Below are 19,024 nucleotides of genomic sequence, written 5' to 3' on the forward strand. Positions count from 1 at the left end.
ACTGAAGGTAAAAGGGATAACCCAAGATCCCTAACAAATGCAGAGAACACGTGGTTGGCAGTATTACAAACAGACTAGGTAGATTTTAAAAGCACCAAACAGGATAAATAAGGAATATTATGTCATGATAAGACAGTATGTATAGAAATAACAGTCATAACTTCTATGTATCAAACATAACAGCAGAAACTTAGAATGGAAAGATTTGCTTCTAAAAAGTTCAAATAAAAAATAAATGAAAATGAATACATTTTAGATTTATTAACAGAGGTAAATTTCTTAGAAAGTCAGACACACAGTCACCATACTACTCAGTAATTCTCTTTCAAGGCATTTACCGCCCAAAATGAGGACATTATGTCTACACAAAGATCAGTAACCTTAGTTAGTACTCAATAAATGTGTTTCCTCCCTCTGTTTCTCCTTCCACCCGACACATATACAGTCCACAATATAAACCCACAAAATATATTTGAACTCCTTACAAATTCTTACTTGCCTTAAACTTTAAAAACAATTGACTATCTTATTTCTCTCTAAAGAAACAAAATTTTGATTGAGTTTTGTATGTGATCAATCATTTTATGTATAACTGTCTGCTGCCTCTTGGATGCTTCCGAGGCACGTCAATTCAGCACAACAGCACTCTGTAGCTCTTCCCGCCCCCAACCCAGGTCCTGCCATGTGTTCGTGACTCACAGTGATAAGAGCAGCTGTCCATTTATTATTTCAACAGTTCCTGGCCACGTATCTGCTGTTTTCTAGGCATCGTACTAAGAATTGGGATGAAAGGAAACACGCTCTAGTGAGGGATGCTGCTATTACACAACCAAATAAATGTCTAAAAAATACAGTTGTGAATTGTGATAACGTGTGAATTAAATTACCGTGTTTCCCTGAAAATAAGACCCAGCTGGACAATTAGCTCTAATGCGTCGTTTGGAGCAAAAATTAATATAAGACCTGGTCTTATTTTAGTGGAGTATAAGACCAGGTCTTTATAACAGAAAATATAATATAATTAATATAATATAATACCAGGTATAATATAATACCCCGTCTTTATAATATAATATAATATAAAATACAATACCAGGTCTTCTATTAATTTTTGCTGCAAAAGATGCATTAGAGCTGATTGTTTGGCCAGGTCTTATTTTCAGGGAAACACAGTATACAGATCCAGAATATGGGAATCACTCCCTTTACCTATCACTAAGCAAATTTTGATGATTCTACTCTCTCATTCTCTCAAATATCTCCTCTTCGCTCTGCCTTTATTGCCCTTGTGGTCTGAAATGCTGTAGTAGCTACCTATTGGGTGTCCTTGTAGTTACCATGACAACCTTCCATTCCATTCTTCTTGCTGCAGCCAGATTGAATTTAAAACGTAAGTCAGATTATTCCCCTACCTTAGTGGTCCCTAGTGCTTTTACAGTAAGAATTACAAACCTTAAACACCATACAAGTTCTACATTAGCTATTAGCCATTCTCTCTCACCTCAAGCCTTCATCCATGCTGGCCCACTTCCTGCAGCCCCACTGCACACTCGTCACTTAGACCTAATACTTATCCTTCATGTCTCACTCCAAATGTCCTTTCTGCAGAGATGCTTTTGCCAAACACATAGACTTGGTCCATCCTCCTGATTTATATTTTATAGCACCTTAGTTTTTTCCTTCATGACATTTAACACAGTTAGTAAATATATGTTTACTTACATTATTATTTACATATTATTTTACTTACATTATTTTTTACGTACATTATTATTTACTTACATTATTACTTACATAAGCTCTGTGATGCCGGGGAGTGTCCTCTTTTGTTCACCATTATATGTACATTAGCTGATATTACAATATCAGTACCTTTCTAATTGTAGGTGCTTGATAAATAGCAGTTGAGGGAATAGATGAATGAATAATGAACACATACAGTGGATTTAAGAAAGTAAGGTAGACTTGAAATCTGATGACTTGACTTCTTGTTAATATTATTACTCAGAAGCATGGTGAGGGAGATTAGATGAATGATTTAGACTCGGAATTTTAAAAGTAAGTATTGTGATACTGACTACTTTAAAAAGTTGACACTGCTAGGGAGTGTAGTTAGAATGTTTAAGAAATAATTCATTTGGATCACAAAGAACTTGTTATTTGGAATATGAGATCTTGCCTAAGATTCAGCCCCTAAGAGATATGCTTATATTTGAGATGTCTGTTAGCAAATATATGCACTTTGTTTTACATTTCTCTGTTTCATTTAGGTGCAGTTTGATCGTTATCTGTCAGCCCCAGACAACCTATTAATGCCACAGCTGAACTTCCTTCTAAGTGCCACAGTGAAGTAAGTACATTTTGGTCCCAATTAGTTCATAAAGAGTCACGTATTTTTAAATACCAAGTACATTTCTTTGAAAAAAATTCATTTTCAAGAATAGCAGTTTTCCCATTGAAGATCTATAGTTCTCAACCTTTCTTCCTGCCTCAACATCTCTAAGAGACCTGACCGTATCCTGTTCATACTTATTCCTTGTGTACATGTAGCCCCCAAATCTCTATTTAGTGAGTGATTCTTCTAATGAACATGAATATAATTGGAGCCATTTGGCCATAATACCAAAGTCCCTTACATGAACAAGCATGTTGGAATGACATGAAACATCACAGAATAGCAGTCACGTACTCACTGTGCAATGGCGATAAGCCGCGTTAGAGATGGATTTGGACCCAGTCAATTCCTGCAGCTGTGTTATAAAATAGGTCAGTATCTCATATTTACCAGGAATGTGGTCAGGACAAAGAACTATGTACATTAAAACATTCTAATATTATAATTAGAAGAAACAGATCATATTATCTGAGTCTCTTGATTTTAAGAAAAGTATTGACAAAATTGTCTACAAGTAGGACATTAGTTAACAGCTGTTTATTTTTTTTTCCTTTCCATTCAGCCATCTGTGTATTAAATGCTTTCTCTGTAATAGTCACTAGGGATTGATTAAAAAGTACAGTAAGGAACAAACTGTCAGACTTGAATAAAATACGTCAGATGTCTGAAAGGGTGTGCTGGCACAGAGGTGGTACACAAGTTTTCTATCGTTGCAGAGGGAAGGCCTATAGCAATAAACAGGGCAAGGAGGCAGCTTTTGGCTCAACATGCAGAAGAATTTAATACTGGTTAGAATTGGCTGAATGTCGGGTGGACCATTTTTCTCTCAGACAGAGTTAGGGAATTCACGTATTAGGTGTGGTTAGAGTAAATGACTTTCATATTGTTTTATATTTGTTTTATTATTCTAAAAGACCTCATACTATCTACACAACCAGAATTCTAAAGACTTAAGAGATTATAAAAGAAACTCCACTTTGCTAAGTCTCAAATTGTTTGTTTTTCTTGAATTATTTAATTTTTAACCAAATACATTCAACTATTTTAGATTTAACCACACTTGAATGCATAGAGTTTGAATGTGGAGTTGTTTGGAGCATCACTAAATATAAAACATGCCATTACTCTTCTCATAATGTAATAATTGAGGGGAAGTTTTAATGTGTTTTAAGGGATGGCGTGTAGCCCAGATGTCATAAGGAAGAGATGGACAAATTTAGCTATATAACCTTTGAAGTTTTTTACAGAAAAAGATGACATACACTAAGTTAAAATACAGACAATAATGTGAGAGAATATTTGCAGATTATGTAACAATTATCCTTAATATATTATCCTCAATATAGAATGAAACCTCACAAATCAGCACAAAAGAGTAGAAAAACAGACCCCGTATGTTTCAACAATTCACAAAAGAAAAGCAAATGGTAAATATGTGAAAATACAATAATTATCAAAAAAATACCAATTAAAACAGCAATGAGAATTTCTGCCTTTCAGATTTCTGAAGTTAAATGTTTGCTGTCATATGCTAACAGACAGGGTCTGGGAAAATGGGAATTTTCATACTATGTTGGTCAGAGTATAAATTAGTACAGTCTTTTTAGACAGCAGTTTTGGTAATATACGAGTATATCAAAAATTTAAAAATATACAGCCTTAGGCTCAGGGAGTCCCATTTTTTTTTGTTTTTTAAGTTTATTGTTCAGTTACAGTTGACACAATATTATATTAGTTTCATTGCTCAACATAGTGGTTAGACATTTATATACCTTACAAAGTGATCACCCCAGTAAGTCTAGTACCCACCTGGCACCATACATAGTTATTACCATATTATTGTCTATATTTTCTATACTGTACTTTACATCCCCGTGACAATTTTGATAACTGCCAATTTTTCCTTCTTAATCCCTTCACCTTTTTCACGCATCCTCTCCACCCCCCTCCCATCTGGTGACCATCAATTTGCTCTCTGTATCTATGGGTTTGTTTTGTTTATTCAATTATTTTGTTCTTTAGATTGCACATATAAATGAAATCATGTGGTATTTGTCTTTCTCTGTCTGACTTATTTCACTGAGCATAATACTTTCCATGTTGCAAATGATCAGATTTCATTCTTTTTTATTGCTAAGTAATACCCCATCATATATACGCATCACATCTTCTTTATCCAGTCATCTCTCAGTGGACACGTAGGTTGCTTCCATATGTTGGCTGTTGTAAATACTGCTGCAGTGAGCAAAACGGTGCATGTGTCTTTTCGAATTAGCATTGGGTTTCTTTGCATAAGTATCCAGGAGTGGAATTGCTGGGGTCATAAGGTAGTTCTATTTTTAATTTTTTTGAGGAACCTCATACTATTTTTTGTAGTGGCTGCACCAGTCTGCAGTCCCACCAACAGTGCACGAGGGACCCCTTTTCTCCACAGCCTCGCCAGCACTTGTTGTTTGTTGATTTATTGATGATGGCCATTTTGACTGGGGTGAGGTGGTATCTCATTGTAGTTTTTATTTGCATTTCCCTGGTGATTAGTGATGTTGAGCATCTTTTCATATGTCTGTTGGCCATCTGTATGTCTTCTGTGGAGAAATGTCTATTTAGGTCCTCTGCTCATTTTTAATTGGATTGCTTGTTTTTTTGGTGTTAGGTTGTATGAGTTCCTTATATATTTTGGGTATTAACCCCATATATGATGTATTGTTGGCAAATATATTTTCCCATTCAGTAGGTTGTCTTTTTGTTTTGTTGATAGTTTCCTTCACTGTGCAAAACCTCTTTAGTTTGATGTAGTCATATTTATTTTATCTTTTGTTTCCCTTCCCCGAGGAGACGTATTCAAAAATATGTTACTAAGAGCGATATCAAAGAGCTTACTGCCTATGTTTTCTTCTAGGAATTTAATAGTTTTGGGCCTTACATTTAAGTCTTTAATTTATTTTGAGTTTATTATTGTACATGGTGTAAGAAATTGATCCAGTTTCATTCTTTTGCATGTGTCTGTCCAATTTTCCCAACACCATTTATTGAAGAGCCTGTCTTTATTCTATTGTATATTCTTGCCTCATTTGTCATATATTAATTGATCATACAATCGTGTAAGTGTGGATTTATTTCTGGGTTCTCTATTCTGTTTTATTGACCTATGTGTCTGTTTTTATGCCAGCACCATGTTGCTTTATTATGATAACCTTGTAGTATAGCTTGATAACAGGTAGCATGATACCTCCAACTTTGCTCCTCTTTCTCGAGATTGCTTTGGCTATTCAGGGTCTTTTGTGGTTCCATACTAGTTTTAGGATTATTTGTTCTACTTCTGGTGAAAATGCCATTGGTATTTTGATTGCATTGAATCTGTAGATTACTTTGGGTAGTATGGACATTTTTACAGTGTTAATTCTTCTTTTCTATGAGCACGGTATATCCCTCCATTTATCTGTATCTTCTTCAGTTTTTTTCTTAGTTATCGTATAGTTTTCCAAGTACAGGTCTTTTACCGTCTTGGTTAAATTTATTCCTAGCTTTTTTGGGTTTTTTTTTGATGCAATTGTAAATGGGATTATTTTCTTTATTTCTCTTTCTGATAGTTTGTTGTTTGTATATAGAAATGCAGCCAATTTCTGAATATTAATTTTTTATCCTGCTACTTTACTGAATTCATTAATCAGTTCTAATAGTTTTTTGGTATAATCTTTGAGGTTCTCTATATTATCACGTCATCCACATATAATGACAGTTTTACTTTTTCCTTTCCAATTTGGATACCTTTTATTTGTTTTTCTTAATCTGATTTCTGTGGCAAGGACTTCCAATACTATGTTGAATAAAAGTCGTGAAAGTGGATATCCTTGTCTTGTTCCTGATCTTAAAGAAAGTGCTTTTAACCTTTCACCATTGAGTATGATGTTAGCTGTGGGTTTGTTATATATGGCCTTTATTATGTTGAGGTATGTTCCCTTTATCCTCACTTTGCTGAGAGTTTTTATCATAAATGGATCTTGGGTATTGTCAGATGCTTTCTCTGTATCTATTCATATGATCATATGATTTTTACCCTTCATTTTGGTTATACGGTGTTTTGCATTAATTAATTTGTGGATATTGAACCAACCTTGCGTCCCAGGAGTAAATCCCACTTGATCATGGTGTGTGATCTTTTTAATGTATTGCTGAAAATTTACTGGATGGGCTTAACCACCAACTGGACACTCAAGAGGGAAAGACCAGTCACCTTGAAGGGAGGATGGAAACCATCCAAACTGAAACACAGGTAGAAAAAAAATTCGGAATTAAGATGAAGAGAGTCTTGGTGAACTGCAAGATAATATTAGGAAATCTAATTTAGGTGTATAACTGGAGTGTCATAGTGAGATTAAGTCTGAAAAAACTTGAAGAAGTAAAATATTGTTTCCCATATGTGATGGAAAATATGAACTCACAGACCCAAGAAGGTAAATAAACTTCAACAGAAAAAAACATATTGAAGCACACCATAATCAAATTATTGAAAACCAATGATAAAGAGAAAAAATATTAAAAGCAGCCAAAGGAAAAAACCAGAAATTAGTTGTGGGGAACAATGATAAGTATACTACTGACTTCTTGTTAAAAACAGTGCAAACCGAAAGATAATAGAATATCATCTTTAAAAAGCTGAATGGTAGAAGTGTCAGCTTTTATTATGTATTCATCAAAAGTATCTTTCAAACTGAAAGCAAAATGAACACATTTTGAGATAAACAAAAGTGGGGAGAATTTATCACCAATGTACTGCACTGCAAGAAATGACAAAGGAAGTTCAGATCCATACAGAGGGCAGCCAAGCACAGGAAATGCTAAATATAAAACATAATGGACTGTTTAAAACAAAATATACTAATGGTGAACTGTCGAATTTTTAACAGAGAAATAAAGTTTATGACAAAACTTTATTTGACAAAAACACAAAATATGGACTAAGAGGGAGGGAGAAATATACTATTGTGATGTTGTAAGGTAGTTAAATTATCCATGAAGTATATAATATTGTTTTAAGGTAGATTATAAACCTTACAGCAAGCACTAAAAGAAACAAAAAAATTATCTAAAATGCCAATAGATAAAGTAGAATGTTAAAAAAACAATTATATCAAAAGGCAAAAAAGGAGGGAAAAAAGAACAGACGAGAAAATATAAAACAGCATAATAGACTTAAATTCAGCCTTGTAAGTAACTACATACTCGAATTAAAAGTCAGAGCTAGTTAGAATGGTTGAAAAAGAATGGCCCAATTGTGTTATCTATAAAAAATCCACTTTGAATATAAAGACACAGGTAGTTTAAAAATGAAACGATGGTAGAGAATATACCATGCAAATACTAATCATAATAAAGCCAAAGTAGCTATAGTAGCAGAAAAATTAGACTATAGCAGAGACAATAATGTCAAAGATAAAGATGGAACATTTCACAGTAAAAATAAGATCGAATCATTAGGCAGGTATAATAGTAAATATGTACATCTAACAGCAGAACTTCAAAAAACGTGCAGTATAACTTCATAGAATTGAGAAGGAACAGATACATTGACAGTCACAGATATTTCAGCACTCTTCCCTCAGTAATGGATAGAGAATGTAGACAGAAAACTAGTGTGGTGTAGAAGAACGGAGCGATGCTGCCAATCCATTCACCCCCGTAGAAAAGCATAGAGCACCACACACAACTCCAGAAACGGACCTTCTTTCAAGTGCATATAAAACATTCAAGCTAATGTAAGAATGAACAAAAAGGAAATAAAGCCACTAGTGAATATGCCCACCTACAAACAAGGTATGCCTGTTTATTCAGATCTCCTAGAATTTCCAATAAAATTTCTTCATATAATTTTCCATATAGGTTAATATTACTGGGTTTATTCCTAGAAAAAAATTTTGGGGCTAATATGATACGGTCTTTTATTTCCTATTACATGTTCTAATTAGATACGGCTGGTACTAAATTTTGTATGTTAATTTTGAATTTGGACAACTACACTTTATTTTACTACCAGTACTTCATCACTTGTTTTTGGTACAGACATCAAATATTAATGAGTTTTATTAATTTTTTAAAATATCTGTGACTAAATTCATTTTGTGGGCTAGACTTAATGGTGAGTGTGCATATTTTATTTTGAACTTTAATGAAAAGGTTTCTGATGTTTTATCATTAATTGTTTGCTGTAGATTTTCAGTGTTCCAACCTAGTTCCATGGTATTTTCTGACTGGTTACATATTGTAATAGTTTGTAAATTCAGCATAACTCCAGTCAAAATTCCCATGGAACCACTTTATTAAATAGTTATCCAGAAAGAAGTATGTGAGAGGACACGGGTCACTTTGACCATCTCCACAGTCACCACTAGTCATTAGCCTTTGAACTATTCTCTTTCCGCCCCTGCCCTCTCCATCAGCGACACACAAACCCCCATAGTCTAATCTGAACTCCTCAAGCAGAGTGATTGATCCTTTAAAGGATTACTTCACCTAATCCTCCCAATGAGTCTATAAATTAGGATCTCCGTTTTACAGAAGAGGACATTGCTTAGAAAGGTTAAATAATTGATCCAAAGTCAAAAAATTTGTAAGAAGTAGAGTCAAGGTCTGCGTCCAGTATTTTTGATTCCGGAACCTATTCTCTTTAACACTGGCCTATACTGTATTTTTATTCACTCTTTGTTTGTTGAGATTATATTATTTTGTTATTTTTAAAAGACGCTCTAAAATGTTAGGCATATGTGGTAGGAAACACTTGTGTGAGATACGTGACCTCGGTCTCATGTAAAATATGCTTTGGTTTTACTGTGAGTGACAGAAAGCTGGTCCAGGATGAAACATTGACTCGACCCATTGTAACATCTTTAATGTATATTGTGGTAAATAGAAATAAAAATGTACATTCTTTAACCAATCTATTTTTCATAAGTATATTATCTTTTTTTCTTAGTGTCCAGGCTTAAACTGTTAACACGTTCTTTTCTCCTATGGCACATTCGAGTGCACTCTTAACTGTGCTCCATTTTCATGATTGAAGAACCCTAATGTTGAAATAAGTTATTTTTAGAAATGGTGAGTTCATTATAATGAAAGTTGTATCATGTTGTTACTGCAACCAGAGCCCTAAAGTTCTGATAATGATAGGCTCACTGATTCTGGAAGTAAGCAGTTCATTTCTTATCGCCACTCAGTGCTGTAAATATTTATTTAAAATGCACTTAATTTCAATGCACATATTTTAACATGAGAATGATACCTTCATTGAGTTATGTATTAATCCTTATTAGTAATCTTTTAAATTTATGATACTAGATGTTTAAGTCATTGTGACATAACTGGACAAATTGAATTTCTTAATGTATGGTATTCTGATGCAGGAGTAACTGAAAAATGTTGCCCTTCTGTAAAATCGTATAACAAGCTCAACTCTTCCAATTCTTTTTCTAGTGGTAGATTAACTACATGATTATTATCTTTGGTGTATGATACACTAGTATCACAAACTACTCTCTAAATATAAGAAAGACTTTCCAAAATTTGGAAATCAGGCAGGTAGGGCCTGGGAGAACAGCGTGTCCTTTAAGTGTCATGCCAAGGCCACCTACCTCACATAAGGGTTATCTGTCACATACGCATTGTTAACAGGCCCATCAGAACTCTTTAACTATTGAGGGAAATGGACATTGTTTGACTCTCTATTTATTGTTGACTAAAGGACTCATGGCTTTTTGTCTTACTGTTTTTGGTTTTTCTTGCTTCATGGGACATTGACCCATTTTTGTATCTAATCTATTCTAAGCTTCCTCTTCAAATGCCTGTAAATGACCAGTCCCTCAAAATGTTCTGTGAACCAGCTTTACCATTTTATAATTTTCTCATTAACACATTAAGTTTTTGACATTGTTTCATTCTTTATTTGTGTGGTTTTTATTTTTAATTTTTGAAAGGTATACTTGCGCTAAAAGGCATATTAAACTGTCCAAAGGTCAGTAGGGCACCACTTAATAAATGACTACCTGTGAGAATTTAATGGTACGTAGTAAAGAGACCAAGAAAGTTAATAGTCTAACTTTATAGACGATCATAGCTTACATTGAAATGAAAGTTCTTCCCTTGCAACTGGCCTCTTTCCATTCTCTGTTAATCATGTGAAAAGCAAGACTTAAGAATTTCAACCTACAGAAACAATTCTAAAAGTACTCTCTCTCCATCAGCTATGGGCTTGATCAAAATGCAAGTAAAATCTGAGGTCCGTGCCCATGCTAGCGCCAGCACCCAGCATCCACGACTGGAAAAGTTACCGCTTGTCTCCACTTGTAGTGAGGTGATCAGCGCAGGACATTCCAAGTTTTCAGAAGCACATGACTGAGATGATTTGTTGGTCATTTTGTACTTAGTTACAGAGTACCTGAAAATTTTCCATCTTGAATACTGAATTTGTGACTATAAAGACTTTTCATTGTTTGAAACTCTGGATTTCAAATAGTTGTTAGTGAATAATTTGGGCCAAGACACAAGGCAGACAGCAGCCAGCCAGCCAGACGGATAGATAGATAGGAATACAGATACATGCAGATACCTTTTAAGATAAAGGATGAACTTATAAAATAATTATCACTATAAGTAAAAAGAAGGGGATAGTAAAATGGCAAGAAAATAAACCTTTTAGTACTTCAGAAACACCACCCATTCATATACAAATCACTGTATGCTTATAAATCATTTGGGGAACCCAGTTCCCCCAAATAATGTATGTGTATGTATGTACAGGTATGTGTATAAATAGATAGACGCACAAATTTTTTTATTGCAGTTCATTAAAATGCTTTTCACTCTAAATGGAATGGTATAATTTAAAAGCTGGATGTACCTTGTCAGGACTATGCAGTTCGATTCATTTACAGTGGTGAAAGTAGTCTTGGAAAGGTTAAATTACTGCTTCTAGGCAGCAGTAAGTGGTGGCAGGGCTTGAGCTAGAGTCCCGCTTTCCGCCAGTAGTGACCTCCACTGTCCCCTTTATCTCCACCGTCAGAAGTCAGTGAATGAGTTGAGTGTAGGGACCTGATTCTGGCTTTGGCAGGTGGCCATGAGTCCCTCGTTTGTCCAGGAAATGGAATCGCTGTCAGTCCCAGTTCTTGGGCCTCACAGGTTCACTTTGGAGAATCCCCCTTCCACTGCGTTTCCGTCCTGTGGGCTTGAGCAGAGGACGGGCCAGCAGGAATGGTTCCTCCCGCCCCTTCTCCTGTCCTGCCACGCGGAGGCCTTCTGCTCCATGAGCTTTCATGTCTCATCTTCTTTAGCACAGCCACGTTCATGTTTTATTCCCCTCCCTGTCCTGGTGGCTTCCTGAACCCAGAAGCGGAGTGAGAAAGCCTCTACCACCGCACAGCAACATTGAAAGTTATACACTCTTCCTTGGTTTTATTGGCTTGATTTTACTTCATTGTGTCTTAGCAATATTGCTTTCTTTTAGTTTTCCTCCATTGCAGATTTATAATGATTTTTCGGCTGCATGATGAGTTACAGACATTTGTAAGCTAGGTTAGCCTGCAAATAGGTTTGTGCCCTGAGTGACAACTAAACTTAAGTAAACCTCAAAATTTTCATCATTTGCTGTTGAAAATAAAATTTAAAATTCATTACTTCAAAATTTTCAATAATTCTACATTCACCAGTTACTCTAGATTTTTAAAAATTGTATTTTATATTCATTATTGTACCTTATTTTGATATAAACTTGAAGCAGAAGGAATAACCTTGTTTCTGTGTATTTGTTAGGTATACCTTGTTTCCCCTGAAATAAGACTGGGTCTTATGTTAATTTTTGCTCCAAAAGACACATTAGGGCTTATGTTCAGGGGATGTCATCCTGAAAAATCACGTTGGGCTTATTTTCTAGTTAGGTCTTATTTTCAGGGAAACGGTATGTATAAATATACACTATGTTTAGATTGAGTATAGATTTTAGAGTATGAGATGTAAATAATGAGTGCTTTATACACACCCTAAAATCTGTCTTACTGCTTTAGATAAAGGACTAAATGCTGTATCTGAAATCCATTATTTGACTTGCAAAATGGGTATCAAATATATATTAGATTTAACACACTTTTAAAATACCAATACATATAGTATTTTTCAGCGATTTCATTTTTAGAAAATAATTTTTGCCTCAGTTTGATACACTCATATTTAATAGGCTCAATCAGTTATAGGAATAATCACCAATCGATAGATCAAAAAATACCTCGAAGCCTCATTTGGTTAAGTAGATTTCCAAACCAGTTTCCACCCCTATCCCTTCAAGAGAAAAGGTCGTATCACCTGCAGCATTTCTCCACTCTGCTCAGAGAATTCACTTAGCCTATCTGCCTGTTACCAACTCTCGTTTTGGAAGCATTAGCAAATTTTGGGAAATGTCAGATTGTTTCAAGTCACCAAGAGTCTTACAGATGTCTTCTTGTAGTCATTGACATTCCAAAAACAGAGTAATTATTTCTGGCTCTGAAGACTTGCTGGATGAGAGAATACATTTTTTACTGAGAATTAAGGGCATTTAATGGAGGGGAGGAGGGGGGCATTCTAGGCCAGTGGAGAAACCAGAGCAAAGGAAGTGAAGTCAGCAGGAACAGGGCACAGAGGACATTTAGGAGTTGTTCTGAACTGCAGAAGCAGTGATACATAGAAGGTTTTTTAAAGGATTTTGAGTAAGAAAGTTTGACTTCTCTGAAATGAGAAGAAGCCATTAAGGCTCCTTAAAGGAAGGCCTCAGATTAGAAGAACCACGATAAACAGTATGTGTTAGAAAGACGAACAGTGCTTATGATAGATTGAATGTGGAAAATGCTGGAAGGGGAAAGACCAGATCAGAGTTTTGGGTTTTTTTTTTGTATCCTACAGTCAGGAGTTCATTAGGGTCTGAACTGAGGTGATGAAAAATGGTATGACATTGACAGAAGTAGGAAACAGCAAGAAAAGTAGTTTTGGGAGTAAAGCTTGAAAGACACATTTTAAATTTAAATTTAGTTATTGTAAAAAAAAAAAAAGTGTTTTCATCGCTAAGTGTAGTAATATATAAATAGAAGTCCCTGGGGATAACAAGAAGTAAATGTCATGAAAATATGGGGAAAGCTGATGCAGATTTAATGAACCCAATGCTCTTTTTTCTGGCCACATATATTTTTAAAAATACTAGCTTCAGTTCGCCTAAACCTATTTCTGTTATCCTTTTATGTGCTTACATAGAAATGCGTATTTGTGAAAACGCTGTGACTTGATGTAGGGAAGTGCCCCATTGTTATAGCCTGGTAATAAAGAGATGAGAAATGTAGGAGATGTGGTTGTTAGCATAAACGCTTCCAGCAGACCTCGGAGCTACTGCGGGTTCTGCTCCTGACACCACGGTAAAGCTAAAGCGAGTAGGAATCCTTTTTCTGGTGGAGGGTCTTCTCTTCAATTTGTAAAAACTGCATCATCTGTGAAGTGCGATGAAGTGGAGAGCAATAAAACAAGGTGTGTCTGATAGGTGAAAAAGCAGTTTATTATAAATTATTATGAGATTTGGAGTATTAATAATTTGAATAATTATAGGCCTCTTTCTTTAATGTGTTATCATCTGTGTTTGCAAAATCAGTATATTGATAGTGGGTCATGGTTTCTGTTTTGTGTTTAGTAATCAGGCACTGTTCTAGCCCTAAGACACACCAATGAACAAAATAGTCCCTGCCCTCGGGCAACCTACATACTAATGGGGAAGATTTAATCATTAATATATATATAAAATGTGTTATCCCAAAACCAAGATATGTGACTTGTGTAGCAGCACAATGATTTTTAAACAGTATCTGTGATAATTAATGAAAATGGGAGGCATTGGCCCAAATACAAAGCTTTCTTAAAGTTCTCAGTGTTTCCAGATTGTGTTTTCACATTTTGTCTGTTTGTCACTAGAGAGCAGATCATTAAGCAGTCTACAGAACTAGTCTGCAGGGCCTATGAAGAAGTGCATGCCGCCGTGATGAATCCGGTCAATGGGTACAAAGATCCAGAGAGTATCTTACACCGATCGCCTCAGCAAGTGCAGACGCTTCTCTCCTGAGGATGTTATCGCATGTGTTAGCAAAACATTGCATCCCCCAAACGCTGACGGTTTTCTTGGTTTTTAGTTTGTTAATCTTTACTTTGAAATGTGATGGTTACAGTTTTCTTTGCATCATAAAATTGTAAGTCCCAGTAATTGCTTTGCTATGGTCACAGTAACGTGGAAGAGACATAAGTTGACCTGAGTTAGCATTGTTCTGTTCTCTCTATGTGGAGATGCCCTATTCTCTGCTAGCTGCCTCTCCAACTCGCAGTTCCCCCACTATTCTGAAATATTAGTGTATGGGGGAAAAGTCATACAAGAGATTTGGGGATTTGTTACAAGGTTAGTTTTAAGTTAACTATACATAAAAAATTCAATTTATGATTTAGTAGGAGGATATGACCTAATAAATGTCTTTTTATCTAAAGATTCAATTTTTTTCTCATTAGTTATTAGTGTGATAGGTGTACTTAAGCTGAGGAGCAGAAATACACACTCAGCGAAAAGGGGGAGAGAAATAAGTTAAACAGGGTGGATTCCACTTTGTGTGCCCTGGACTGAATTCAAGGTGAAGTCGAGCACTTCGAATGGGTTTTAGGTTGCAGGCAACCTGTGCTGCTTGTAAGTCTAGTGTTTCAAGGTATTTTTTTATACAATGTGGACTCTAAATGCAACCAAGTGCACATTTTCCCTGATCTTCAAACCGAGGAAATAATGATCTACTCTAACATTGGAAGAAAAAGGCCAGAGTAGCAATTGCTAATTGACACTCATTGTTGTCTCCTCCATGGTGTTCCCTCACAGAACGATTTGAGTTCTGACTTTAGAATTTTACCTGTAATATTCAAAATCACTGTTTTTTGGGGTTTTGTTTTTTTTAAAAATAAATCTCAGTGTGTTTCATGTGACTTTGCTTTGTTGGTCAGATTTTGAGGACAATTAGTAAACTCTTAATTTCTAATAAATCCATAAAACGAGATAAGTCCCTAAATTATAAATGAGAAAACTGAGGCATATGGGAAAAATTGACTAGGTTGAGATATTTTGAAAAGTAGTAAGATGAAATTAATATTTATATAATAAATTAGTATTTACAGAACATGGCCTGTTCATCTATCTGAAATTTATGATTATCTATATTAAAAAAGTAGGGACTCTTTTGGTACCAGAAGATTATATGTCATCTCTTTTGGTATAAATCTGTATTTTTAGTCTTTTTCCTCCAATGAGTTTGTGTGATATATAAAAGATAGAAAAAAAATGTGATATAAATCAAGAGCTTACATTTTATATAATTTATTTCTACTGTGAAGAAACATTGCTACCTTACTATTAGTGAATTCCTTTGTTTTCTAGGAAAAAAGTATATTTGACTTTTTACGTAGTTTTCGCAAATAAAATATTAAACTATTTCTAGAGCAGTGATCATTGCAGTATTTTTATACATCTCATCAAAGTGTTTATAGAAAATGTACTAATAGAAAAGGAAGCATAGTACACGAGGTGTGATCAAAAAATATGGTGAATGTTTAAATGAAAAGAATTTATTACAGTAAAAGACACATTGCCATTAATCCCCCTCAGAATACTCCCCCGTGCTTGGAACACACTCATCCCATCGTTCTTGCCACTTTCTGAAGCAGTTCTGGAAGGCCTCTTTCGTGAGTGTCTTTACCTCATCCTCCATCGTGACAACGCTCCAAGTCACACATCACTTCTGGTACATGGCAATTTCTGTCAAATAAAAACATTATGGTGTGTCCTCATCCACCTTATTTACTGGATCTGGCACCATGTGACTCCTGGGTCTTCCCCAAATTCAAAATGATTCAGGACATTGAGGCAGCCATGACAGCACAACTGAAGACACCCATGGTTCTCGATATAGTTTTGTAGTTTTACTCTGTCGCTTGGTAAACTTAATTCCCCACTTTGAAGATGACTTTTCCGCCCCCACTTTTAGTTACTAACCTTGATAATTCACAGAAAATACAAGCTGTTAGATTAATCTCCCTCATTTTCCTACCCTCAAATATTGCACTCATCTTCTCTATCTCTCTTCCTTTTGTATTGGAGACTGTCCCTCAACCTATATGGGCTGTTTCCTTCCTTTGTGCTCTGGATTCCATTCTCTCACCTTCTCAGAGACTTTTCTTTCGGAATTATCTCTTCATTTTGCTTCATCAACAACTTGTGAGTTCTCTATAGTATTATTCTCAACAGCATATACAATGGTCTAGTGTTGACAATATTTTTTAAAACTCTCAACCTCCCAGATCCTAACAACTGCATTTCTCTGCTTGTTTTTGTTGTTTACACATGCTATCTTCAACTTCTACTGCCATTATGTCTTTAAAGTACCCCATTATGGCTTCAACCTCTTACCACTACACCAGTACAGACCCTGATGAGATTTCCATAGTGTTGTATGTTGTCAAATCAAATGGATCCTTCTCTATCCATACACTGTTGAACTCTCAGTAGTATTCTACATACTTCTGTCTGAAAGACTTATCATTTCCAAGCTTCTGTGACTCCACTTTCTACTTGTTGTCCTTCCATTTCACTGGCCAAACCCCCTTTTGACCTTCTTCCCTGGCTTTTTTCTTGCCTCTATGTAACTTCTAGAAGTTGGCATACTCTAGAGCTTGATGCTGGTATCTCTTTTTTCCTCCTCTTAAGGCTTGGTTATTTATTACTTCAACATAGCGTAGCCATTCCTGACTGCAGTTAGCTCAGTTGTCTTTAGAGATATCTGTATAATGGAATATTATATAGTAGTGAAGAAGAATGATTTCCAAATACATAATGTTGAACAAAAAAGGAAAATCTCAGAATAACATAGTATAATTCCATTTACGGAAGTTTTAAATAGAAATTAAAATTACACATCAATATACATGTTATAAAGCTGTAAGGAAAATATAGGAAATGATTAACACAAAATTCAGTGTTGTATCTTGGGAGAGAAACATAGGATGTGTTGAAGTTACTAATGTTCTACTTTTACACTGAATTGTTGGTATGTGAGTGTTCATTTTATTAATCTCTGAAGTTTACATATGTTAAATGAACTCTTGTGCATATTTCATGATTTTAAAAATTTATAAAATTTTGCTTATCACAGGGCCTGGGGTAAAGTTAGCACTCAATATGGGTTAGCTATTTTTTAAAATTCTTATTAAACACATTTATTAAATATCCAGTAGGGGCCAGCCTCTACGGTAAGCACCAGCGTTATCTGTCGCCGAGGAATTCCTTGTCTTGCACAGAGATAGTTACATACATGTATTATGAGTAAACATAATGCAGTTTGATGGTCTGCCTGCCTGTGCCTACAGGTAACAGGAAAAATATCCTTTGTAACAGCTGAATGTGTGTGCTTGATGTTGAAGAGACTAAGAGCACAGAAAAGCTTTAACACACAGCCACACATTTTTCATTCTGAGGTGATCATAGTGACTGGGTTACATTAATTAGCTATTTGATTAAGATGTAAAATTGTATCATAGGATGGGGACATCAGCAAAAATGGTGGATTAAGAAATTCCAAAATTCTGCCTCAAGAAAAGCAACAATAAAATTTGTTCCCCAAAAATCTCCAAACCAACATTTTCAAAACTCTAGAAACAGACTGAAAACTCACAGCAATTGAGTTATGCTTCTTTAAAAAAAAAAACAAAAAAAAAAACCTGAGTCTTGGTAAGACCAGCATACTTTGTGGTATTTTAACTTATACCAGCCCTATACCTTGCTCCCAAACCCAGCAATAGCCTTGAAAATAACACCCTGCATTCCTGATACTGGAGAAAGCAGAATGGACTTTTTTTTTTTTTTTTTTTTGGCAAAGATTTTTCCGTATTTGATCTGTTTCATGGCTCCTTAGAAGGTCCATTTGAAATACTTGTCTTTATTGTGCCTAACTTGGAACTTACCTGATGCAAAAGGTTCTACCTGGTGGTTAGGGGTGAGACCAGAGAAGGGCATTTCTCTGCTGCCTAAGCAATGCATAACCATTGGGACAAACCATAGACTAACCAAAAAGCTTGGAAAGAAAGGTTAGAAATAAGATAGCCTTAAGGGCTTTGAAAAACTCTTGACACGTTACTGGGAATCTAGAAAGCTATGCACAGGTATAGGATTGTATGCATGCAAGAAAAACCAGAGAGATCCTAAGCTGTCACCTCTGGCTGACATTGAGGCTTTTGCAAGCAGGAAGTAAAGGCTGAAGCAAAGTCAGAAGTTGCCTGGCTGAATGTTGAAAGCTTGTCCTAACACACACTGAATACCTCAGCAAAAACCAGAAGATTTTTGGCTACAGACTTTCAAGAAAATCTCTAATCATTAGCTGACATCTAAGCTAATGGATCAAACTTTGGTGATACACATGAGTATAAATTGAACCTAATTAGTTCAGAAAAGTCACTAAAACAGTAACACCTACAAAAGCAGCAATAACAAACTCTGAGGGATGAGATGGGGGAATCTGATTTTCCAGCAGAAAGGGCACATAATATTCAAAATGC

The 19,024-nt window shown here is 35.3% G+C and overlaps 1 protein-coding gene across 2 annotated transcripts in view; it reads left to right on the plus strand.

Annotated features, from left to right (window-relative positions):
- COG6 (component of oligomeric golgi complex 6) overlaps positions 1-15,914 on the plus strand; it is a 64,219-nt gene extending 48,305 nt beyond the window's left edge. For both annotated transcript variants that reach the window (XM_081046080.1, XM_081046081.1), the window contains 2 exons: positions 2,271-2,350; positions 14,366-15,914. In XM_081046080.1, the coding sequence (XP_080902206.1) occupies positions 2,271-2,350; positions 14,366-14,513 (228 nt within the window). In that variant the 3' untranslated portion in view covers positions 14,514-15,914. The remainder of the gene's footprint in view (positions 1-2,270; positions 2,351-14,365) is intronic.
- Positions 15,915-19,024: the final 3,110 nt, after the last annotated feature.

The sequence above is a fragment of the Rhinolophus hipposideros genome (genome assembly GCF_964194185.1).
Source record: "Rhinolophus hipposideros genome assembly, chromosome: 4".
In the NCBI taxonomy this organism is placed as follows: domain Eukaryota; kingdom Metazoa; phylum Chordata; class Mammalia; order Chiroptera; family Rhinolophidae; genus Rhinolophus; species Rhinolophus hipposideros.